The sequence below is a fragment of the Coturnix japonica genome, chromosome 15 (genome assembly GCF_001577835.2).
Source record: "Coturnix japonica isolate 7356 chromosome 15, Coturnix japonica 2.1, whole genome shotgun sequence".
In the NCBI taxonomy this organism is placed as follows: Eukaryota; Metazoa; Chordata; class Aves; order Galliformes; family Phasianidae; genus Coturnix; species Coturnix japonica.
The window spans coordinates 8,303,892-8,327,261 of record NC_029530.1 but is presented as its reverse complement, the minus strand read 5'-3'; the positions used below and the strand labels follow the sequence as shown (position 1 = coordinate 8,327,261).

Genomic DNA, 23,370 nt, shown 5'->3' with positions numbered 1-23,370 from the left:
GAGACACGGGCAGAGGCGGCCCGCAGCTCACCGGGCAGCGCCCACAACTCACCCAGATCGTCCATGGTGCCGGTGCCGCCGCCCGCTCCGCTCAGCGACTCGCAACTTTCCCGCCCCGCCCCCGCGCGTGCCCGACGACCGCGCGCTCCCGGCGGAACAGCGTGTGCCCGCGGCTGCACCCTGCCGGCGGGAGCGGGGGAACGGAACGGAACGGCAATGCACGGCAATGCAATGCAATGCACGGCAATGCAATGCACGGCACGGCAATGCAATGCACGGCACGGCACGGCAATGCACGGCAATGCAATGCACAGCACAGCAATGCAATGCACGGCACGGCAATGCAAGGCACGGCACGGCACTGCAATGCAATACACGCTCGCTTCGCTGTTCCACAATCGCTATTTTCTGCTTTTAGACCACATACGTTCAGTCTCCGTAGAGACTGTCAAAAATTGCCAATGCCGACTATATTTCAAGTCGTCATGGCGGGGTATTGGGAAAAGTTTTCAATTAGCAATAATCGCGCCTCGGATTAACCTCATTGGCTACGATACTGCCACTGCGCAAAGCTGATCTCCGTTTCCCTCCGCCGCCAGCCCGGGCCCCGTGGTCACCGGCTCAGTCACGGCGAGCGATCCCGCCCCGCCTCCGTTCCCCGCCGTTACCGCCGCCCCCCCCGCCTGGCCCCGCGGCCCCGCGGTCACGGTGATCAGCGCAGCCCCCGGTTGTGCCAAACCCCCCGTGTTGGGAAACCGGAGGCCGCGAGGCATGCTGGGAAGCGCTATGCAAAGTAGGCGTGACGTCACGCGGGAGACCCGGGCTCTCCCCGCCGGAGGGGCGCGCCCAGAGCCACAGAATGACCCGGGTTGGAAGGGACCTCAAGGATCATGTAGTTCCAACCCCCTGCCTGGCAGGGCCACCAAACATACACCTTTATAGATCAGGTTGCCCAGGGCCCCGTCCAACCTGGCCTTGAACACCTCCAAGGACGGGGCATCCACAACCTCCCTGGGCAGCCTGTTCCAGGGCCTCACCACTCTCCTAGTGAAGAACTTCCCCCTAACATCCAACCTAAATCTTCCCTCTTTTAACTTAAAACCATTTCCCCGTGTCCTGCTATTATCAGCCCTTTCCAAGAGTTTACTCCCCTCCTGGCAGTAAGTTCCCTTCAGGTATTGAAAGGCTGCAATGAGGTCACCCCGCAACCTTCTCTTCTCCAGGCTGAACAAACCCAACTCCCTCAGCCTGTCCTCACAGGGGAGGTGCTCCAGCCCCTGATCATCTTCCTGTCCCTCCTCTGGACCCTTTCCAAAATCTCCATGTCTTTTTTGTACTGAGGGCTCCACACCTGGACACGGTACAACAGATGGGGCCTCACAAGAGCAGAGTAGAGAGGGACGATCACCTCCCTATCCCTGCTGACCACCCCTCTCCTGATGGAGCCCAGGATCCCATTTGCTTTCCGGGCTGCCAGTGCTCACTGCTGGCTCATGTTGAGTTTTTCGTCCGGTCCGGTTCTGGCGGTACCGCATCCCAACAGCCCACACCAACCCCCCCCTGCAGCCGGGGACGTCCAGCTCCGCCGGGAGCTCCCCGAGGGAGGGAACACCGCAGGTTAAAGATTACGAGAAGGAAGAAGCACCGAGGCGGTGAACCTAGTCAGTTCCGGCTCTGTTGTTAACCGCGAGAAATCAGCCTCCGGGGAGGCTCTCAAAAATTGCCGGTGCCGACTATATTGCAAGTCGTCACGGCGGGGTATTGGGAAAAGTTTTCAACTAGCAATAATCGCGCCTCGGATAAACCTCATCGGCTACGATACTGCCACTGCGCAAAGCTGACCCCTTATTTCGCGCCGGCGCGCCCCCCGCAGCAGCACCGCCGCCTACGTCACAGCGCGCCGGCGCGCCCCCACGCGCCCCTCGCCTCCGGTCCCGCGCGCTCCCCGCCGCTGCCGCCCCGCGCCCGGAGCAACGGAGTGTGCGGGGGGAGCGGGGCGGAGACGAACGGCGGCGGGGTCGGAGCGCGGGGAGAGCCGGGAACCCGCCATGGTAATGAGCGGGGACGGGAGGAGCGACCCGCCCCTGCACGGGCGGCACCTGAGAGCGGGGCGGGGTTACGGCGGGGCGGGGTGTGCGGGGACGGGACGAGCCGTGCGGGGTGGGATGTTCATTGTTTGTCCCTATTCCTAAAGTGATGGTTGTTTTTACGGCGCCTCCGATCCAAAAAACAAACCCGCACATCCCGGGGTTTATCCTGAATGTGCAGTGCGGGATGAAACCCGCACCAAGCGGGGGCACAACGGGCGGCAGCGCAGCACGGGGGCTGCTCCAGCAGCTCCCAGTAACCAAAGTGCAACGAGCATCATGGCCCGGAGCAGCACCAAAACCGAGCGGCTTCCTTGCAAGACGAGGAGTGAGCAGCCCTTGCAGCCTGTAAGACAGACGGGGTTGCTCAGGTGCTGTTTGCACATCTTTAAGGTGATGGCAGTTGAGTTTCAGCACCGTTCACCGCACACTGCCGCTGCTCTGTTGGCTTTCTGCCTCCTCATACATCATCATACATGGGCCCATAGAAGTGCATCTCCTGCAGCAGCTTCATATTTGTCCTCATGCCTCCCCATAAAGCTGCACACAGACCAGCTCGGCCATCAGGCACATTTTGAGGCCAGGACCTGAGACCAGCAGGGAGGGGAAATTGCCTTTTCTAATCTAAGCATCTACAGCGCATTTTCTCAAGGCTGCTCTCTCCATCCGAACACAAATCAGAGCTTCTTTTATTCCCGGACGTTTCCTAGAGGGCAGCTGCGAGGCACTCGGTGCTGTATCAGGGCTGCACCCTGCAGGAAGCTCAGCTTCTATTCCTTGAACCACGGGAACTGTAGGCGCTGTGCTGAGGGCTGAGCTGCACAGACTGTGTTTCCCACAAAGCCCCGCTTGCAGGAAGCCCTTCTCGGAGCTGGCAGCGCTATGAGAGGTACGGATAACATTGCCATCCCCCCAGCCATGCCCGCTTTGAGACCCACCTGCCCCCCCACGTCGCTGTTGCAGCAGAAAAGACTCGGCTCCGCTCGGGGTTTGTGTTTGTACTGCTGCCATCTGAGCACTCGGCTTTCCAAAGCAGCCCTGCATTTCCCAATTAGTCTTCCGCCTTCTCTAAGTTTTTCCCTGACTCTGACGCTGTTCTGATGCTCCACAGCGTCTCTCAGATGTGTTATTTTCGCTCCTAAGCCTTACCTGCTTTACTTCTATGTGGGCCGGCCTACATGCTGTCGCCATTCGTGGGTCAGGCTGTCACAGCTCCATTTCATCCCACGTCAAAACCTTCTGAGAGCTCTTTGGACGCTGAGGGACAGGAATGGGGCTGTGCCATTGGTGCAAGCACTTTAAGCTCTGCCAAGCTGCTGCTGGGAGCATCAGGATGGGTGTTCAGCTCAGAAACAGTTACTGTCTGACATGAAACTCTGCACCTTCTGAGCAGCCCTCACTCTGTTACTCTGTGAGCAGGACGTGGCAATGTAGGAACACTGTCCTACTCCAAAGTAATGTGGGTTTCTTTACAAAATAGAAAATAAAGTGCAAAGAATCACCAGCATCATTTCCTGGAGCACACAGCAATGTGCTCAGGGATCTGCTCTGCTCCCATTTACAGCCATATATCCTCTTCTTGGCTTTTAGCTCAACATGTTCCCTGCCAGGAAGCTCCCAGGAGGCTGCAGAGCCATCAGACCGCACCATCTCCTGCACAGCTCTGTCCCCAGGGCGTCCCCAAACCTGGCCTTTGTCCCGTCCTGCCTCCCCCCACATCCCACGCAAGTAGAAGAGATGCAGCGTTTTATTTCCAACTCCAAGAAGCTGTTTGTAATGACCGGAGCTGGAATCTCCACTGAGTCGGGGATCCCTGATTACCGCTCGGAAGGTGTGGGGCTCTATGCCAGGTCGGACCGGCGGCCCATCCAGCACACAGAGTTTGTCCGTAGTGCCAGCGCCCGGCAGCGCTACTGGGCGAGGAACTTTGTGGGCTGGCCACAATTCTCATCCCACCAGCCAAACGTGGCCCACCTGGTGCTGAGGCACTGGGAGGAGCTGGGGAAGCTGCACTGGCTGGTGACCCAGAACGTGGATGCGCTTCACACCAAAGCTGGGAGCCAGCGTGTGACAGAACTGCACGGCTGCACACACAGGTACTGCCTGGGTAAGGGAAGATGGGTTATCCATTGGTGTTCTGCTCCGGGTCACCAACGTGTAGGTTCAGTGTTAGCTGCTAAGAAAGGAGACAACACATAAATGTGCTGTGCCAGTGGAGATGGTGTGTTCAAAGGTGAGAGGGCAGTGCCAGGAATGCTCCGGCCATGCACATCAGAGCAGAGCTCTGCAAGCTGCCTGTGGTCACCCAGAACTTGCAGATGAAAAAGCACAGCCTTAACTATGAGAGGGAATGCAAGGCAGGGGTCAGAGAGCACAGTGTAGGGCATCCCTGCCAAGCAAGAGAAATAAATACAATAATGGCAATGGACTTCCCAGGCCATGTAAGGAACAAGCCAGTGGCTCTGCGGCCTCAGCTGGCATAAAGCTCTCTGTTAAGCTCCCTGTTAAGGCTCTGCTCTGCATTCCAGGGTTTTCTGCCTGACCTGTGGCGATCAAACCTCACGCTCTGAGCTCCAGGAGCACTTTGAAGCTCTGAACCCCACCTGGACAGCTGAAGCCCTTGATGTGAATCCAGATGGAGACGTCTTCCTGACGGATGAGCAGGTGCGCAGTTTCCAAGTCCCATCTTGCAGGAAGTGTGGTGGAATCCTGAAGCCCGACGTGACGTTCTTTGGAGACACAGTGAGCCGGGAGAAGGTGGATTTTGTGCATCAACGCCTGGCGGAGTCAGACTCCATGCTGGTGGCAGGATCCTCCATGCAGGTAGCGAGGTCTTCCTCCCACACCAGTTCCTGTTTCTGTACTGCTCTCTATGCAGCAGCCCTTGGTCCCATAGCTGAGGACCTGAGTTAAGCGCAGCTGCATTACACAGCATACATATACAGCCCCATTTCCCACTGCCAACCATCACCTGTTTCACTTTATACAGTCCTTTCTGTCTGTTCCTTGCCTGTGCTGCCATTAACTCCATCTTCTGGTGTTCCTGCAGGTGTACTCTGGTTACAGGTTTGCACTGGCTGCCCGGGAGAAGCAGCTGCCAATCGCAGTCCTCAACATTGGGCCCACGAGGTTGGATCACTTTGCATCCCTCAAGCTGAACTCCCGCTGCGGAGAGCTGCTGCCTTTGATAGTTGCACACTGAGCCAACGAGCCGAGCATCAGTAGCAATCAGGGGTAAAATAATCTCTACAAGGTGAGTACATCTGGGGCATTCACATTAAAGGGTAGCAACAACATGCAGGGTTTCTCAAGTCACTGCTGATTTGAAAGCTGTGCCTGGTTGAACTGACCTGGTTTCAGCAAAACACTGCTGTTGTGAAACGTTCTATTTCACGTATAAAGCATCTTCTTCCCTCCATTCCTGCAGGACTTAATCTCTCCAAAGGGGAATTACTACGGTCTGAAGGGCAGCCATGAGATCCTTACATGTGGCCCCTGGTGACGCCAGGAGAGGGCAGCAAACCTCACACACATCAGCCGGACAGTTTTCTGCACTGAAACCAAAAACGATGAAAAGGAGTTATTTTCTCCCTTCCCTCGCTGTGTAAACAGAGCCTTTTCTTTGCATTCACTGGCAAAGGACTGGACTGGGACAGGATATTCAAATAGTTGTCAAGAATGGGGGATGGGGAGTTTGACTGGGTTACTCCAGGCAGAAAAGCACAGGAGAGCGATATGGAACACAAAGTACAGCTGGAGGATCCCACATCATTCGTGGGCAGATGTGGAGTGTGCAAAGAGGGTAAAAGAGGTAAAAAGAACTGCAGGTGTCAGCGCCGCCAAGATGGATCAAAAGAGAATCCTGCTCTCGTAATAAATGATTTGAAAGCACAGGTTACAGAGCTGCCATCAGCAAGGAGGGGCAGTCAGCACTGCTCTGAGTGCCAGCTGAGCAGCTGAACTGTCCCACCTTTCAAAATGGTCAATTGTTGTGATGCCAGAGGATTTAGGCTCAGCTAATCTGACCAGAGCTGCTTTGTGTTACTGCTGCCTTCTCAGAAATGTGTTTTTAAAAGGTGTTATTTAATTAATGAATAGCTTAGCAGTGAATTAAAACTGTTTACATGACTGCTCCTATTTGCGTTGTAATTCCCTCTCCCTCCTGCGATTTATTGTCAGTCTCAGAAGTCAGATTCATTTTTTCCCATTGCAAAGATGCAGGATGTAATTACTAACAGCTGATGAATTAAGAGATACAATTCAATCTGTACAGTAGGTTTCCCCAGGGGAGATCTCAGGCTTTTATAGATGTGATTTGGTACAGTCCTAACAGGAGACCCATCCCTGCTGGGCAGACACGTTGTGTTGATCCGCAGGGTGGAATCTCAAGACAAATTATACCACATGTGGGGTAAAAGACAGAACCTTACCAGCCTGAAACATCACATTTGGATCCAGCCTTCCACATCATTCTAGCACTCCCCTCTGGGCTGCGCTGGGGTCTTTCAAAAGCCCCAGTCCTACATGTCCCATATTAACATCCTGACAAGAGCTGTTAAAAGCTGTTAGAAGCAAGGATGCCAAAGTCATTTGCTAAGAGGGCATTAACAAAGCAAGGAGATCTGACCACAAAATGCTAAGCTGCTGCTCTTTTGTTGTTGCTTCAAACCCATAGCGGGCAAGAGCGAGTAAAGTACAGAATGCAGTGGATACGGGGTCAGTCCAGCAGAAAGTAAGGGGATATTCAGAATTCCAGACTCAGCCCTAAGGGCCAGAGGGCCGCTATTTCAACTATAAGCTCTGAACCACCCGCCCTCTCCCGTCCCCCGGAGGCACAGCACTGTGCAGGGACGCGCGTGGTACGAGGCTTTTATTGTTGGCAGCCGCGCTGTTATTTAATTGCAGTATTTGTCCTTGTCCAGGTGGAGGTGAGCGGGGTTGTAGGGCGCCTTGGCGAAGCACATGGCGGCTGTGCGGTCACAGTTACACACGAGCATCTCGCACTCGTTGTTGGCACCTGAAGGGACGGTGTACGGTCATTGCACTGCACGTGGCACGGCCTCCCACCCACATCCCTCCCACACACAGGGCCGAGCAGCCCCATTGCTTCCACACTGGGAAGGCAGCACAGTGATACAGAGCACAGCGGGGACTGGGGGCAGGACGTACTGCTGCAGGTGATCGCCTTGTTGTTGCAGGAGTACTTGTATGACTCCGTGTAGGGGTTATCATTGGTGGCGGCACACACCGACTTTGCCCTGCTGTAGCACTGGTCATGTGCATAACAGCACCTGTAAAACATGGGGGAAAAAGAACATTTGGGATGGCAAACTCAGCTGACTTGTAGGACGTGTCTGCGTGTGACTGTTCAATAGACAAGGAATGAACAGACACCGCCAAACCCTCTGAATTTTAGGTGACAGCTGAGGCGGCTCAAAGGACCCTGATGGGTCACACATCACAGAGCATCCCAACCACAGCGACCATCAAACCCAACTCCTCCCCTGCCAGCCCACACTCCATGAGGTACCTGCTGTGTGTGTGCTGACTGCAGCAGCTCTCAGCACAGCAAAAAGCAGCATTTGCCCTGCATCCCCCATCGGTGCCTGGTGTCCGAGGAGCAAACAGCTGCCACAGCCCTTTGGATATCGGGCATGTGGGACCGGCTGAGGAGGAGCCAGGATGCAGAACCACAAAAGCAGAAGTGAGGAAAGAGACAGATAGCAGCAGAGTCATACAAACCTGTCCAGCTCATCCACTGGTTTCCCACTGCCGCCCAAGCCGCAGAAGCAGCCGTAGTTATTAAATTCAAGGAGAGGGCTGCTGTCTGGGATGGTGCATTTGATCATGCTGCGGAACTCCCATAACGCACGAGGTGTGATAGCGGCGATGGCAGCCACGGCTGAGGAGAAGCACAAAGGTCAGCATCAGGAGGGGAGGCAGCGGGCAGGGGGTGCTGAGAGGGGCACGCGCTGCCTACACACCCGACAGCAAGAAAAGCACGCCAAGAGTCTTCATTCTGGTGGGATCTGACAGCGAGATTGCTGCCAGAGGAAACACGGCTCTTTATACTGCGAGCTCACCTTGAAAGGGAAGCCAGGTCCACACACCATGTTCATGTTATCAAACAGATTTCCACTATCAGAAGCTTTAGGCTCAGCAGGTTGTGGCTCAAAACATCTGAAGGCCAAGGCAAATACTTGCATTCTAAATTTGGCTACTACATTAATGCTGGAATTAAGAGTCCTCCTGAAAGGTATGCACATTTTCATGGGCTCTCTGCTGAAAAATACCAAAGCACGGTAGTTACATTGGAAACTGCTGGCACACTAATATCCATCCTGCTAATGCTGGCATATGATATTCCTCTTACATTAATCCCATACATCTCCACAGATTCACCTAGCCTGATGGAGGAAGAAGTTGTTCATCCATCCTAAATGGTCACCTGTCAGGACCTGAACTGAAAAAAACTAGTCTGCTTTTTACTTTTGAAATGATATAGGTGGATGGAGAGCAGATTTAGTCTAGATATAAGTATGAAGTGTTTTACATTGAGGGTGGTAAGGCATTGCCACAGGTTGTCCAGAGAGGTGGTGGTGCCTCGTCCCTGCAGACACCCAAGGTCAGGGAACAGCACTGTGAGCAATGATGGAGCTGTGGGTGTCCCCATTCATTGCATGGAAATGGGACCAGACGGCCTTTAAAGGTCTCTTCCAGTCTGGAGGATTCTCAGAGGATCTCCTGGGCAAGAGACAGAAGCAACCTGGGAAGCCTCTGAAAATTCATGGAAATATTTTCATATCAAATAACCACCACAGTAAAAGAAGGTGTGAATGCAACAAAGCAGTGGGAGCTTCAGACCAGAGATTTCCACTGAGCAGATGGGATGCAGTCATTTCCCTGCTCACCCTCCTGGCTGTGCAGATCTGGCCAGCTTCCTCCAGCAACTGCTGAAACCATCTCACAGCCATCACCAGGTGAACGATAACAGAGATAACTAAAGAACAAACATAACAACAGAAATAACTAAAGATAATTGCACTTCAGGTACAAGCAGGTGGCACGGTACCCATCCTCCTGGCAAAGCCACCACGGCTTGGCTTAAATGAGACCTCGTGGCTGTTTGTAGTTGAGCTCAGAGGAACTGTGCTGGAAATGAGCCGTCCTCAGAAGATTCCATGCACGCAGCACACCTCAGTGTGTCAGATGTCGATGGATCACCTCAAACTGTAGGACTTGCTGCAGTGGCTCAAGCTTTTCAGGTTTTTGCAGAACGACGAAAGCTTCATATAACAAGTGACTCTTTGTACGTTACAGGTACCTTCAGTGGATCAAAAGATCTTTTCTTAAGTTAACAACCCTGCCTTGTGAGCTCAAGAACATCCCTTACCATGCGTAACTTGAGATCATGGATATGCTTGTGTTCCCACAGAGACTGGCCCTAGGTGGGTTCCAGAGCAATACATTCGACCTCATCTCAAGACACAGAATAGCATCCAGCCCTGATAATGACTGAGACTGTGTGTTTCTTACCTACTGATATTGCTTTGCCATTTGTTGTATTGTAGATAACTCACAGGTGCCAGTGAGTGGAGCAGAGCGGCTGGATTACCCACAGCGCTGGTAGTGGAATGACAGAAGTGGGTTATATGCTACCAATACAGCCTCAAGAATTAGAATTATTAGGCACTATCCAGGCTGCTCTGTGCTTCCTCCTCAATTTTAATAGTGCATCACATGTGAACCAAACAGGATTCAATGCTACCAGTGCTGCAATCTATGGGAATAGCTCTTTTTGGTGTAATTTCACCACCCCATTATCAGTAACGCCTGGTCATGACGCTATTAGCCTGTCAATTAACCTCTGCTTAATTTGTGGAGACAGAACCTGGAAAGGAACCCCAGGCAAAGCTAACAGAGAACCCTGTACTGTAGCACAATTAACTCTCTTTCATCCCACTAATCAGGACTGTAAAAATATGACCATACATTACTCAAGATGAAGGCACACACTATCAGACTTTAATTCAACGTGTGATTCTAATACAGAATTCTGCAGTACCACCCAACACATTTTTTGCTTCACTGGTCCCTTCAATCAGAACCTCCACCAGGGACCTAAAGGCCCGTGATTGAACAACAGTCCTGGGATGGAAGAAAGTATTCTGATAGTTTTAATGGAACTGCTATTTGTGGCTGTAAGCACAAATAACTTGTTTTGTAGACAGAGCTGGCCTTGGTGGTTTATCTTATTTTTTGCAAAGCCTTGTTTTGCAAGCAGATGTTCCACTTGGGCTCTGTATCATGCACTGGCCACACAGATACGGTGTGCAAATGGAAAAAACCTGCAGATGCTGGGGGAAATAAAAGCAGGAGAGACACTGTGGTGAGTGAGTGAGAGAGGAAAAGCACGCTTTGAAGCAAGGATGTCCTGCTGGCTCTGCCTATCACATCCACCACCAGCACGTTCCTTCTCTCTCTGGCACTTCACCATCTCCCAAGGGTTGGTAAGTAACAGTTCACTATTCCCACTTACAGGGATTATCTAAAATGTGTACTTGTGTGCATGTGCATGAGTGTAAGTTGAATAGAACTATGAGTTTTATGAGCCCTCTGTGCTGCTCCGAGTACAGTTTGCTTGTGTCTGCTCCTGAGACATCCTGTCAGTCAGACCCAAACATACCCTGAACCAACGCTGCTCAAGCTTTAAGCATACTCACCAAGTTAGGACGAGAGCTGGCTAAGAAAGCAGTGCCACTGGTTATGCTCTGGATGATTCACCCACTGATGCTGATCCTGCCCGATATGCAACTTAACAAAATTGCATGGCCATTGATTTCCCATTATTAACCCAAAGGCACAGCTGGGAGGATTTTAAAAGCATTTGTTGCATGAATCTTAGCGATCATTCATAAATATATCCAAGCATATAAAAGTTGAAGATTCTCTCTCATCAGCTACAGGTACACACAGAATGGAACCCTCTGGGATTCTTTTCCAGGTTGCAGGAATTTGGGCCATGGGCCAAACACATTCATACTTAGTGGGTTTAACAGCATTTATTGACATTATGCTGCACTTGCCTTCTCTCTTTTCTGATGTTCAGCATGTTGTCAATCAAAGCTTTGATTGAGTCACAATAACCTAAATGCATACAACGCTGTTACAAAGCATCGCACAAAATGAAGGAGAAAGCTCCAACTCAGGCAGCCAGGATGCCATGTATAAGGTATGATTATATTATTAACATGACTAGTGCCATTATTACATAGCATGTTAATAGTTTGCTAAGAAAAAGAAAAGGAGGAAATGCGTAAATTCAAGACGGAATATTCAGAGCACAAGATGTTGTCTCACTCCAATTTACTGGAGGGAGAGAAGGTTTTTTGATATATGTATGCCTGATGTGAGATTATGAAACAGTTCAAATGTTGGTCCAACCAGTTTATTACAAATCCTAGTCATTTAGGGAGATGGAGAAGGGAAGAAGGGAGATAGAAAAGATAGGAAATAGAATCAAGGAGTCTTTATAGGAAGCAAGAGGGAGATAGTCACCACCGCGGGTCCAGCGTGGTTGATAGTTCAGTCACTGATGTTCATTAGTGGTGGGTTGTCAGGTGTTATTGTTCTATTGATGATAACCACAGCAACAACTTCCAATGGCAGTACAGACTTATTTATATGTTCATAGTGGTTCAGTCAGCTCTCCTTGGTGTGACAGCTCAAATCCAAAGTGGTTGAGTCAGCTCTCCTTGGAGTGGCAGCTTCTGGCTCTGGGATCTCAGCAGAAACTCCTTTGTTCTCATCTTCTGGGACTCACCAGCAGATAAGAGGGAGCAGGGAGGTGCCCACCTGCATCCCGTTTTTCACAGGACACGATGGTATCATTCCCTGATTTTCCCATACCAAGCTGAAGCTATTTAGTCACAGACCAGATCTTCCGCCAGTAAATACTCCTCAGCACCCTCTTCTGGAGATAAACAGCACTGAAGGAAAGTGCTTTCAAATGTCCACAAAGTGACACTGATTGTCACACAGTAGCACCCATCACTTGCCTCCTCAATAAATCAGTGAGTCTTATCACAAGAAATACCACAGGAAGCAAAGCTTTGAGCCAGAAAACAAAGAGGGGTTCTCAAAGATGTAGAATAAGCCAGTGGAGGAAGAAATGGATGCTGAGAACAACGGACACAAACAGGAGACAAAAACATGAGTCAAGTGATCGCTGCATGACAATAATCCACCCAACATACGAGCACTTCTGGGACATTCTGCTGTTCCCTTATCAAAAGATCATTGGGGGGGGATGAGGAACTGTGGTAAGTGATGCATCCCACAGGAGCAGGGATGCACAGCAGCAACGCTGACACTGACTTCAGCAAACACAACTTCCAGATCTAAGAGTCAAAGAAATACTTTGGATGAAGTGAGAAGGGTTTGCCTGCACTGGACTTGTTTTCCGTATATGGAATGCTGTGGCAGCAAAAGATGCTCCAGGAATGTTGGCTTCCTCATAAGCACCACCTTTACCATTCTAAGGGTATGGTACATGCTTTTCACACCTTTCATTTTCTGGGTTGGCCAGATGGAAGCAACACGATGGCACACAGGGGATCCAACGCAAAGAAGGGCACTGGGTTTGGAAGGATGAAACCATCATGGATTCTCAGCCCTCTCACCAACCTAGAAGTCACTCAGCCTCTCTGCATTCGTTTTCCTCCTGTCAGTGAGGATGGGGGGCTCATCTTGAACTCCCATCCCAACAAAGGAGCCACCCCAGCAGTGATGGAAACACATCCGGGATGCTCCACATTCCTGTGGGAAGCCCAGAGTTTGGTGCTTCCAAAAACCCACAGCGACACGGAGCTGAGGGAACAGGAAACCAACACGGCCACTGGGCACGGCCTGACAGGGAGGAGCTGCAGGTGTGACACGCTCAAGGTCCATTCTATTCGTTTTTAAGAGGGATGCGGTTCCCTTTCTGGCCCCCCACGACCACCTGAACCCCCTCATAGGCCCACGGACACATGGTGCGGCTCTCCATACATTGCTGCAGGGCAGGGCACGGTGAACCGGCCCTCAGCAGGCCGCACCAACCCTCCCGGCCAAGGCAACGCCGCCTCAGCCCCACAGCCCAGACGAGGCCCCTCGGCAGCCGAACGAGGCAGCCCGTCACCCCCACACACCCACCCCTGGTCCCAGCCCCACGGCGCAGCACAGTGCGGGACACGCGTGGTGCGGGGCGTTTATTGTTGGCAGCCATGCTGCGCTTTAAGTGCTGCAGTATTTCTTCTTGTCCAGGCGGTGGTGAGCGGGGTCGTAGGGCGCCTTGGCGAAGCACATGGCGGCTGTGCGGTCGCAGTTACACACGAACATCTCGCACTCGTTGTTGGCACCTGGAGGGACGGTGTGCGGTCATTGCACTGCATGTCACACGGCCTCCCACCCACATCCCTCCCGCACACAGGACAACGCAGCCCCATCGCTTCCACACCGGGAAGGCAGCACAGTGATACAGAGCACAGCGGGGACTGGGGGCAGGACGTACTGCTGCATGTGATCTCCTCGTTCTTGCAGGAGTACTTGTATATCTCCGTGTAGGGGGTGTCCAGGAAGGAGGAGCACACGGTCTTGTTCTCTGCCGCGGAGTAACATTCATCGTGGGCTTGGCAGCACCTGGGAACAGGGAGGGAAAGGTCGGGATATTTGGGATGGCAAACTCAGCTGACCTGTGGGACGTGTCAGCGTGTGACTTGGACAAGGCAATGAACACAGACACCACCAAACCCTCCAAATGTTCAGTGACAGCTGAGGTGGCTTAAAGGACCCTGAAGGGTCACACATCACAGAGCATCCCAAGCACAGCGACCATCAAGTCCAACTCCTCAATTACCAGCCCATGCTCCATGTGTGTGTGTGCTGACTGCAGCAGATCTCAGCACAGCAAAAGGCAGCATTTGCCCTGCATCCCCCATCGGTGCCTGGTGTCCAAGGAGCAAACAGCTGCCACAGCCCTTTGGCTGTCTGTCATGTGGGACCGATGGCTGCTAAACCACTTCTTGGCACTTTGCGTCCCAGCTCTGAGTGTGTCGATGCCGGAGCTCTGCCCGGTGGGCTCAGAGCTGACAATGGGACTGCAGGCACAGCACTGCTGCAGAAGAAGTGCTGGAGTGCACGTGGCACAGCCGGTACAGAGAGCAGCTGCTGGGTTGTACTTCAGCCCAGCAATAAGGCACAATGGTGTGGTACTGCACCACCGTCTTCCCTTGAAGCCAGCTGTGGGAGCAGGCAGACAGCTCAGTGAATGCCTGCAGACAGGGCTGGGGAGGAGCCAGGATGCAGAACCACAAAAGCAGAAGCAAGGAAAGAGACAGATAGCAGCATAGTCATACAAACCTGTCCAGCTCATCCACGGGTGTCCCACTGCCACCCAAGCCGCAGTAGCAGCCGTAGTCATCAAATCTAAGGAAAGGGTGGCTCTCTGGGATGGTGCATTTGATCATGCTGCGGAACTCCCATAACGCACGAGGTGTGATAGCGGCGATGGCAGCCACGGCTGAGGAGAAGCACAAAGGTCAGCATCAGGAGGGGAGGCAGCGGGCAGGGGGTGCTGAGAGGGGCACGCGCTGCCTACACACCCGACAGCAAGAAAAGCACGCCAAGAGTCTTCATTCTGGTGGGATCTGACAGCGAGATTGCTGCCAGAGGAAACACGGCTCTTTATACTGCGAGCTCACCTTGAAAGGGAAGCCAGGTCCACACACCATGTTCATGTTATCAAACAGATTTCCGCTATCAGAGGCTGCGGGCAGCGGGTTGCGGAATGAACTTCTGAAGGCCAGTGGAGTTCAAGTTCTGGAAGCCAGCAGGGCAAATACTTGCATTTAAGTTTTACTGCAAAATTCTTTTATCTCCCAAGGTCACAAAGGGGGCTCTGCACAACGATGGAGCTGTGGGTGTCCCCGTTCATTGCACAGGAATAGGACCTGACAGCCTTTAAAGGTCTCTTCCAGAGGATCTCCTGGGCAAGAGACAGAAGCAACCTGGGAAATAACTGCTGAAACCATCTCACAGCCATCACCAGGTGAATGATAACAGAGATAACTAAAGAACAAACATATCAACGGAAATAACTAAAGATAATTACATTTCAGGTACAAGCAGGTGGCATGGTACCCATCCTCCTGGCAAAGCCACCACGGCTTGGCTTAAGCAAGACCTTGTACTGTTTGTAGTTGAACTCAGAGGAACTGTGCTGGAAATGAGCCGTCCTCAGAAGATTCCATGCACACAGCACCCCTCAGTAGCTCCGACAGCAGCTTCTCCATCACTAGAGCAGCACCCAGTCAGGCACTGCAGTTCTCTGTGCCGAGGCGTGAGCTGAGTTGGGAACCTTGATGTTAGATTTAAAAGAAAGAACAAAAAGGGAAGAAAAAGCCTCTGGAATCAGCCAGGAGCCGGTCCAAAAAACTTTGCTCATGATCAGACCTCAGAGGCCCTAACACTGTCAGGACTGTGGGTTTGGCATCATTACACACTTGAGATATTCCCTTGAGAGCAAGAGCCTGCATTTATTTCTATGTCCCAACATTGAGCACGCTGAGCAAACATTTCAGGTTGATGTAAAGGAGCCGGTGCTTCAATTTACTTGGGAAAGTGCCATCTTTATCTTTTGATACAGACCAAGCTGCTGACTTTCCCTTCCATATCTAAGCGTTCTCTTTCTGCGTTGCTACTTTGGCCACCTTTTCTCTTGTTAAATGTTCCATTTCTCTGCTCATTTACCGATGAACCCCAGCACTCTGCGCTTCCTTCTTCCCCATTTCTCAGTGTCTGACTTCTCATGGATGCTGCCAAGAGAATTTCCAGTAAACTGGCCTTGCTAAGTCACAGCTGAAGAACACCTTCATATCTGGGATTTAAACACAGGGATCACGCAGTGTGAGAAAGCCGGCATGTGAGAAACAGCAGCATTGTATAAGAAAACTCCCACAGGGGGGAGGCTCTCCATCAAAGCTCAGCCAAAGCCCTGAGGCTTCCCCCCACCAGCAGCTCTCTGCTCCTGCCAGGCCCCAGCTCACCCCAACCAAGTAACGACAGAGGCCAGTTTTCAAATAATTTATTAGGAATTTAAAACTGAAATCTGGAAAAAAAGGGTTACAGGTGTGGAGAGAACAAACCCTGGAGTGTAATAACTTACTGCCTTAAAAACACAGCTTTATTTCTTTTAAAAAATGCCCACCCTGAAAGCGGAGCCCCGGCCTCCAGGCAGTGGCGGCACTGGCCAGCGAGCGACTCACAGCCCAGCGGCAGCACAGCTGGCCTGGGATGTCTGGAGGGGGCACAGAAGCAGCTCAGCGCGAACACCAAGAGGGAGGCAAGCGCTGTCCGCAGACCCAAATTGGAAGTATACAGAATAAAAATAAACCCAATAAAATGCAGCTCTTCTTTTTTTCATTAGGAAATATTTAAAAAAACAGACATACAGATTCTTGTCTCAGTAACAAAAATTATTGCTTTGTGTTTTCAGTACTGATCTGTTAAGTACCCTCTTACCTAAACAGAACTCTCCAAACGTATCACCCAGGTCAGGAAAAGCTCTGGCACGCAGGGGGAGGGATGGAAGGGAAGAGCCCCGTGGGCACGACGGCCCCTCTCGGTCCTGTTTCTAATGCCCCTCTCCCTTACAAGGGCTCAGTTTGGGGGAAGAGAGGGAATGATTTTTAAAACTTAAGATGAAGCTGTTATTTCCCTGGGAAAAGAGTTTGGCTGCATCTTAATGAAAGGCTCAATCACCCCCCTTAATGAGGTCTTTGGTTCACTGAAATCCAGACCCAAACCTGCCCCGTGTGCTCCCCGCTGGAGGCTTCCCCTGGCACGGTGCTCCTCAGCAGAGGCCTGGATGGTGCCAAGGGAAGGCCCTGCAGGTTCTGGAGAAGGGACCAGATCATCTCCGCACAGCACGACGGACCAATTCCCACAGTCTTCAGAACACAGAGTAAAGCAAATGGGAAGCTGTGATTCTATATGTCATATAATCCCTGAGAAGCCCTTAACCCGCCCCCAAATCACCACCCTAATGCTTTTCTCCCCATTAACAACTCCCCCAGCCCAGCACCCTGCCCTTACGGAACCACCATCCCCACCTCCCCCCACCCTGGCTGACTCCCCTTCCAATCCCCTGGCCTCCGGAGGAGGATCCCCTTTCCCAGGCAATCTTGACGCAGGCGATAGCGTTTGGAGAGTGGATTCCTTTCAAAGAAACCAAGACAAACGGTGGCGGTGAAGCCCTTTACCTAAAGCCAAACCAGACACTGGCACTATGGAGCCCAGTGACGGAGTCTGTACATCGAGCGATTGGAAGCAGCTTTAACCCGCTCAGCAACGCAGCCGATGGCCGGTCCGCTTCACCCCACTCCCACCCCCACCCTCCCCCCCTTTCATCTCATCAGAGGTCTTAAAATCTTACAGTAAAAGGTGTACAAAAAAAGAACGGAGTCCTGTCAGGATTCTGCTGGAGAGTATTGCTCACACTGCGGCACCAAGTCCAGGACCTGGAGCTGCTCCTCGGAGCCAGGCTGCACATGGCAGCCAGGTTCAGCTCGCGATATTTACATATTATACAGGAGGAAAAGGAAAATCCCACGTAAAACTAAACCTAGGAAAAACAACAATTCTTTCAGCTGTAAGATAGCCTTTCTCACTTAGCAAAATATACATTTGTTTTGTTCCATAGCGATGTCCAACGTTTTCAGATCCTTGGAGTTTCACACTTTTCAAAGCCTCACATTTACAAAACAGAAACAATTAAAAACAGTTTCTTTAAAAAAAATAGAGATACATCGGTTCCTCTCAGCCTTTGCTCTCTCTGCGTCTCTTTCTTTCCTTCAGAACTGCATTCTCATTCCACACCGTGCTTCAAAAACACTGACGACAACAACAACAGAGTTGAAAATATTCAGAAGGGTTTCAAAGCCAAATAAAAGTACTCCTCAATAAAAACTACCTAACACAATCACAAAGCCAATCCGGAGAATAGGTCTACTAGCTCGGGAAAGAGCAAACAACAAAAAAGAAGGGGGAACCCCCCCCCCAAAAAAAAAAATAAAAAAATAAAATAAAAAAAATAAAAACTAACAGCTAATAAAATAAATAAAAGAAGGACCAATGGGCTGGGGGAGGGGGGAGGGGGAGGGAAGCGTAAACCGTCGGCGGTTAGTAAGAAAGCGAGATGATCTCCTCGGGTTCAGTCCAGTGTGGTCTGGTCAAAGGGAGAGATCAGGGCAGGGCGGCAGGAGCCTGGCAGCCAGCCGGCAGGTGTGCAGTTTGATTCAAGAAGAAGGGAACCGTGGCTCATCCCCCGAGGCTCACCAGACCCTCCAGCCGCTGTCCTCGGTTGGGTCACTGGGGAATCTGCGAGACACAGCGGGGGACCGAAGGGCAGGATCTAGAACACCCAACAGCTTTTCCTTTGGGGCTCTCTTCCAGTGTTATGTGACACACTTGACACAGCACTGACTGGGTCTGCACCCCGCTGGCATGGCACAGGGCATAGAAGAGATGTTTCCATGCTAAATGGCAAAGTTCAGGCCCAGGAAACAAGGTTCCGCGCGCTGTGCAGCTGGCCTGCCCCAACCTGCAGCACTCTTAGTTCCACTCTTGTCTACAAAGCAGAGCCCTGCCATTTCTCCAGCACTCAGCTCAGCTCAGGCTGCTGTGGGGCCTCCCCTTCAAGTTTTTGCCCTCTTTTTATGAAGCTTTTGTTTGTTTGTTTGTTTAAGCCAACAAACTTCAGCCATATTTGCAAAGCAGAGATCACCCCTCTTGAGCCCAGCTGAGCACCAGAAACAAACTAATTAAAGACTCAGATTCGCCACCCCCCACCACCCCACCCCCGCCCTTCTCCTAGACAGGAGATAATGCCTGCTCAGCAGGCAGTGGTGAGGCAGCCATGAGAACAAGCTGCCATGCAGAGGAGGCTCTCCCAGCCACACAGTTGAGTCAAGCATGCCCCAGGATCACCTCCAGGCCACGATTCTGGCTAGTCCTGAAGACCTTTCCCCCCTTCTGTCAGTACCCTCATTTCCTTCCCCTTTGTACCCAGACACTAAGCGACCTCTTCACAACACTCTACGCCTGGAGAGCAGGAGGCAGGAAGCAATCTGCCAAGCCTCTGGTGTGGAACAGAGTCCTCAGCTGGCCACAGGACTCTGCACAGGCTGGATTGAGGCAGTGAGTCTCCCAGCAGCTTCCACAGCTCTTGCTGGGAGCCCAAACACAGGGGCCAGCTCAGAATGTCACTTCTCCCACTACCTGCTCCTGTTTGAAGTTCTCTTACCTCCTGCCTCCTTGGTCCCCAGCTTCAGTGATACCCATTGGTAAAAGCTGTTGCAATCAAGGGACCCTGCAAGGAAGGAGATAAAACTCACTGGTAAACAGACTAAAGAAAAGCCAGGAAAATTACTACCAAAACAAATCCAGTCGTGGCTCAGATGCTAGAAAGGAAAGCTGGCTCCAGTTGGAGGTGGTAGGTACGGAGAGCCCCAGCAACCTGAAGCGTCAGGGCCAAGATGAGCTCTTAGGCCAGAACAGGGAAAGGTTTGGAGATCAGGACCTTGACCAGGCTGAATGGAGCCAGTGGGGAGCAGGGAGGCAGGCTCCAGATGAACTGCTGCATCCTGTACCAGCAGTGTGCAGCCTGGGGATCAGCAGGTGGCAGCTCTTAACCAGAAAGCAAGCTGCCCGACGCTGCTCGCCTCCATCACCACATGGAGATGCAGACCCTCCCCCTGTGAAGAGCCCAACAAGGCACACTCACCCCTAGGCTGTGGCCAAAGCCAGTGCTCGGGGCTGGACTGGCAGCGCTGATGTAACTGCTGACCCCTGAGTCCTGGTTGGCGGCTCCATAAAGCTCTGCCATCGGCCCAGGGCTGGTGGTGCCCAGAAATCCACCGGTGCGACTGGGGGTAGAACCTACGGGAGGCAGAAAAACTACACAGTGAAAATCCCAAAAGTGCAACCCCGTCCCACCCCCCTCCCACAGCCCATCACAAACCTCCATGGCACAAAACTGTGCCAGGGAGGGAAGTGGCAGTTACCTGTCCCTCGCACCACAGCTGCCGCAGCTGCCGCCGCTGCCATTGGTCCATACGCAGTGAGGGGGATTGCTGGAAAGGAAGGAACAGGCATCTCAGGGCCGTTGCGGTTACATGGTGCATTCCTCAACAGCAGCCTTTGTTTCCTGCTGCGAAATACCAGGGCTGCAAAGATACACCATCCAGGTGCGTCACACAGCACATCCATGGGTGAGAACAGGGGAGCTCCCACCCCCCGTGTCTGTTGGTTGCACAGTGAATGTGCTGGAGGGGGACACAAGCCATGCTCTGCCAACCCCACCCTCTGGAGCAGCCGAGGGCGTGATGTGATGAGCTGAACCAGGGAGCAGTTCCAGATGCATCCATCGCTCCTTCGCTTGCAAGGTGCAGTTAAATCTGAAGCTACAGATCCAAACTTAGGCTGCAAATGTGGAGAAATGCAGTAGCACAGGGACAGTAGCTGGCAGCTCAGTGTCCTGAGGCACAACCCCCTTCTCTCTTTCCTTTCATACTCATATTTTAATAGCCTCTTTCTACCTATTTTTCCAGTCAAGATGCACCATTCTCTCCACTCGGCTTTCCTCCTGAACTGCTCGACCCCTTGCTGCTCATCGTAGAACAGAGGAAGCACACACCTAGGGAGCAGGATCTAGAAACGGCTTAATTAAAACAGTAAGTCTTAATTTATACGTAGCAGTTCTAATTCTCAACTCTACTGCCAGAGGCAACCAGCCCTCGGGGCAGGAGGCATCTAGGCAGCGTGTTTCTCTTTGCCCTTAAAATGACTGGGTCAGCATTTCATGCTCCAATGTGAAATTCACTGTGATTCTGTTTAGAGTGCCATAAAAACAGGTCAGAACAAATCGATCTTGTTAAGGCTGAAATCCAGACTAGCTTATAAGGGAATATATAGCAGCAGGCACCGGTCTGTTTCAAACAAACGTCACATGGGGCTTCTATCTGGGTTTGCTGCTCATCCCAGACCCCGGAGATGCTGCTCTGGGGAGGGAAGGCTGCTGGCAGCCGCCCTTCTGCCCCACCACTGCTTCAAGGTCCTAATATGAGACTGAATTAATGTGGTTTTATTGAGAATGGAGGCCAGGTCTTCTCACAGATTCTGATTCTTTTTCCAGGAAAACCCTCTCTAGCTTTTGTCGTCTGTCTACAGAAAAACAGGTCTGTGCAGTGATGACAAAGCACCTGCATGCTATCTCCCTGCACAGTGCAGCAATCATCCCTGCTTGTGCCATCCCCTCAGCTCAGTCCCACTTGCCAAGCCCATAGACATCAAGCACAAGTACTCACTCCCAGGCACAAGGGCCCTCAAGCTCGCAGGGCCTTTGTAGGAATGGAAGGGGCCCTGCACTCTGTGGGACCAGCTCCAGCCTATACATGGGAACTGCAGCTCTCGACCCAGCCAAAAGGCTGCACAGTGGCTGCTTAGCAGTAGGTAAGCGTAATGGCAAGGGAAGAATGCCACAATTCCCAGCTGGTACTTCAGTAAGGCACTCAGATCTGTAAGCTGCCATGGCACTCAGCCAGGAGAGCAGCATTAATAACTTGTTGTTGAACAGAGCCCTGCTACACCCTGGCTGCCAATGACAGCAGCCCCCAGGCAATCACCTCCACAAGGAGAGGCACAGCCCTGTCTGGAAGGAAAATCATCAGTGCTACCCTGCAAATGTTATGGGGTTTGCTGGAAAAATCACGCATGTAAACACACACTGGACCTAAATCTCCTTCGTTTGGCAACCAAAGGCTTAGAGTTAGAGGTCAGGTGCTTACGCATTTGCATACATGTTATCAGGGAAGCGTTTCATTAGGAGAGCTAGGATTTAATCTCCTCCTACCTCCCTCAGGACAATTTGTTCATTGGTGGCTGCCAACCTCAGCAAACTCCCTGAGGACTGACATGGTTTTGTGTCACAGAAAATTATTTAAATCCTGTTTGTATCCATAAATCCAGGAGGGCTTCTCAAGAAGCTTTTCCACACCCTCATTGCAGAGAGATTCAGACCCTGAAACAGGTGGGGGCGAGGAAGCACTGGAGAGGAGGAACACTATGGAAATGAGACAGCACAGGGGGAATAGGGTGCTACACAAAGCTGGTCTTCCACAACAAACACCATGGACACAACAAGGCTGGGGAAAACACGGCCATGGGAGGGAGGGTCAACAGAAGGAGCATCACCCAGAGAGAAAACACCGTACACAGTCCAGGGGCTGAGGATCCAGAGGGTATTTACTCTGTGAGGACACTGAGTCAGGATTAGTCCCTGGAGAATAGCCCTCTGTTTCCATTTCCATCCACAGAACCCTATGGGCACTGTGGCACTTCACCCATTTCCCTGTGCAGGATGCACAGAGTGAGGAGGAGTGCCCCACACCTTCACCCTCCCATCAGTGAAGTACTTGTCTTTGCAGCAGATCAGGTTAAGGTCATCTGTAGACCTTTGAGAAGCCACCCTGCCCTCCGGACTTTTCCAGCTCTGGTTTACATCCAGCCCAGGGCAAGGAGACAAAATGAGGCGAGCAGCAGGAAATGCCACATAGGAATTACACGCCTTTACTTGGTATGACCTGCACTGCCCTTCCCAGAGGCAATGCCCTGAGCTCTGATTCCCTCTCCACCTTTCCAGCCCCAGCTTTCAACAGAACTTGTACAGATGGAAGAAGAAATAAGAAACATTTCCAGTATAACTGTGCCAGGCTGCAGAGCAGCAACACCACTGGAACAGCCCAAAGCCCCCTTTTCCCAGCTTGTGAGTTTAGGAAACGAGTGGGACTGACCTGTGAGCTCAGGGAGGACGGGGGCACTCGGGAGAGGGGTCCGCTCTACACGGAACTCTAAAAATGAAATGCAAGACAGCTTAGGAACTTGTCAAACGCCCCAAGGGAGACCCTGCAGACAGACAGCAGCCAGGGCTGCTGGAGGAGCAGCCTGCAGCCAAACTGCAGCCAGGCAGTGCAGTTCTGAACTAATTTATAACTGGTGCTGAAAGGTGCTGGACTCCTGCCCCAGATGCTTTAAGGATCTATTTATCCTTAGAACAAATCTGCCAAGGCAGAGCAAGTGCAAGCTTTAACTGTGGCCCAGCTCAGCAGCCTCAGGCCTGCCCTGGAGCACTGCTCCACGACTCATCAGATCCGACCTCTCAGCTGCAATGGCAGTAGGTGCTCAGTGT

General features: G+C 51.9%; 5 protein-coding genes and 2 non-coding genes across 17 annotated transcripts in view; 1 reads left to right on the top strand and 6 right to left on the bottom strand.

Annotated features, from left to right (window-relative positions):
- Positions 1-183, bottom strand: part of PXN (paxillin) — a 38,028-nt gene extending 37,845 nt beyond the window's left edge. For both annotated transcript variants that reach the window (XM_015877956.1, XM_015877959.1), the window contains exon 1: positions 53-183. In XM_015877956.1, coding sequence (XP_015733442.1) covers positions 53-65 — 13 coding nt within the window. In that variant the 5' untranslated portion in view covers positions 66-183. The remainder of the gene's footprint in view (positions 1-52) is intronic.
- Positions 184-433: 250 nt separating this feature from the next.
- On the bottom strand, positions 434-574 carry LOC116654134. Its single transcript, XR_004309079.1, has one exon. It is a non-coding gene; the product is annotated as a U4 spliceosomal RNA (small nuclear RNA).
- A 1,124-nt stretch (positions 575-1,698) lies between these two features.
- Positions 1,699-1,839, bottom strand: LOC116654135. The gene has a single exon (XR_004309080.1). It is a non-coding gene; the product is annotated as a U4 spliceosomal RNA (small nuclear RNA).
- A 136-nt stretch (positions 1,840-1,975) lies between these two features.
- SIRT4 (sirtuin 4) lies at positions 1,976-6,215 on the top strand. 3 transcript variants are annotated; one of them, XM_015878298.2, is made up of 5 exons: positions 1,976-2,051; positions 3,678-4,183; positions 4,616-4,910; positions 5,137-5,340; positions 5,515-6,215. In XM_015878298.2, exons 1-4 carry the CDS (start codon positions 2,049-2,051, stop codon positions 5,287-5,289), a joined length of 957 nt encoding a protein of 318 aa, XP_015733784.1. In that variant the 5' UTR covers positions 1,976-2,048; the 3' UTR covers positions 5,290-5,340; positions 5,515-6,215. The 3 variants fall into 3 exon arrangements, with proteins under 3 accessions (XP_015733784.1, XP_015733785.1, XP_015733786.1); XM_015878299.2 differs by lacking the exon at positions 1,976-2,051 and adding an exon at positions 2,408-2,976; XM_015878300.2 differs by lacking the exon at positions 1,976-2,051 and adding an exon at positions 2,993-3,075.
- A 506-nt stretch (positions 6,216-6,721) lies between these two features.
- LOC107321417 (phospholipase A2, minor isoenzyme-like) lies at positions 6,722-8,222 on the bottom strand. The gene is made up of 4 exons (XM_015878301.2): positions 8,072-8,222; positions 7,830-7,989; positions 7,257-7,378; positions 6,722-7,104 (listed from the first exon to the last, which is right to left on the bottom strand). Exons 1-4 carry the CDS (start codon positions 8,103-8,105, stop codon positions 6,983-6,985), a joined length of 438 nt encoding a protein of 145 aa, XP_015733787.1. The 5' UTR covers positions 8,106-8,222; the 3' UTR covers positions 6,722-6,982.
- Positions 8,223-13,321: 5,099 nt separating this feature from the next.
- LOC107321420 (phospholipase A2, minor isoenzyme-like) lies at positions 13,322-16,090 on the bottom strand. Of its 2 annotated transcripts, none has more exons than XM_032447815.1 (4): positions 14,828-16,090; positions 14,487-14,646; positions 13,639-13,766; positions 13,322-13,486 (listed from the first exon to the last, which is right to left on the bottom strand). In XM_032447815.1, exons 2-4 carry the CDS (start codon positions 14,591-14,593, stop codon positions 13,362-13,364), a joined length of 360 nt encoding a protein of 119 aa, XP_032303706.1. In that variant the 5' UTR covers positions 14,594-14,646; positions 14,828-16,090; the 3' UTR covers positions 13,322-13,361. The 2 variants fall into 2 exon arrangements, with proteins under 2 accessions (XP_032303706.1, XP_015733792.1); XM_015878306.2 differs by lacking the exon at positions 14,828-16,090 and adding an exon at positions 14,729-14,820.
- Positions 16,091-16,194: 104 nt separating this feature from the next.
- The window catches only part of MSI1 (musashi RNA binding protein 1), a 27,752-nt gene continuing 20,576 nt past the window's right edge, over positions 16,195-23,370 (bottom strand). For 3 of the 7 annotated variants that reach the window (XM_032447808.1, XM_032447813.1, XM_032447812.1), the window contains 5 exons: positions 22,976-23,032; positions 20,189-20,350; positions 19,909-20,081; positions 19,429-19,494; positions 16,195-18,503 (listed from right to left, as the gene is read on the bottom strand). In XM_032447808.1, coding sequence (XP_032303699.1) covers positions 19,453-19,494; positions 19,909-20,081; positions 20,189-20,350; positions 22,976-23,032 — 434 coding nt within the window. In that variant the 3' untranslated portion in view covers positions 16,195-18,503; positions 19,429-19,452. The remainder of the gene's footprint in view (positions 18,504-19,428; positions 19,495-19,908; positions 20,082-20,188; positions 20,351-22,975; positions 23,033-23,370) is intronic. The other 4 variants (XM_032447809.1, XM_015878304.2, XM_032447810.1 and 1 more) reach the window with 4 other exon arrangements.

Coding starts and splice junctions, on each gene's coding strand:
- LOC107321420 (XM_015878306.2), bottom strand. CDS start 14,762: ATGAAGACTCTTGGCGTGCTTTTCTTGCTGTCGG. Junction 14,647..14,728: donor CGTGCTTTTCTTGCTGTCGG/GTGTGTAGGCAG, acceptor GCTTCTCCTCAG/CCGTGGCTGCCATCGCCGCT. Junction 13,767..14,486: donor CCCGTGGATGAGCTGGACAG/GTTTGTATGACT, acceptor CCCTGTTCCCAG/GTGCTGCCAAGCCCACGATG.
- SIRT4 (XM_015878298.2), top strand. Junction 4,184..4,615: donor CTGCACGGCTGCACACACAG/GTACTGCCTGGG, acceptor TCTGCATTCCAG/GGTTTTCTGCCTGACCTGTG. Junction 4,911..5,136: donor TGGCAGGATCCTCCATGCAG/GTAGCGAGGTCT, acceptor GTGTTCCTGCAG/GTGTACTCTGGTTACAGGTT.
- LOC107321417 (XM_015878301.2), bottom strand. CDS start 8,105: ATGAAGACTCTTGGCGTGCTTTTCTTGCTGTCGG. Junction 7,379..7,829: donor CCAGTGGATGAGCTGGACAG/GTTTGTATGACT, acceptor CATGTTTTACAG/GTGCTGTTATGCACATGACC. Junction 7,105..7,256: donor CAAGGCGATCACCTGCAGCA/GTACGTCCTGCC, acceptor CCGTCCCTTCAG/GTGCCAACAACGAGTGCGAG.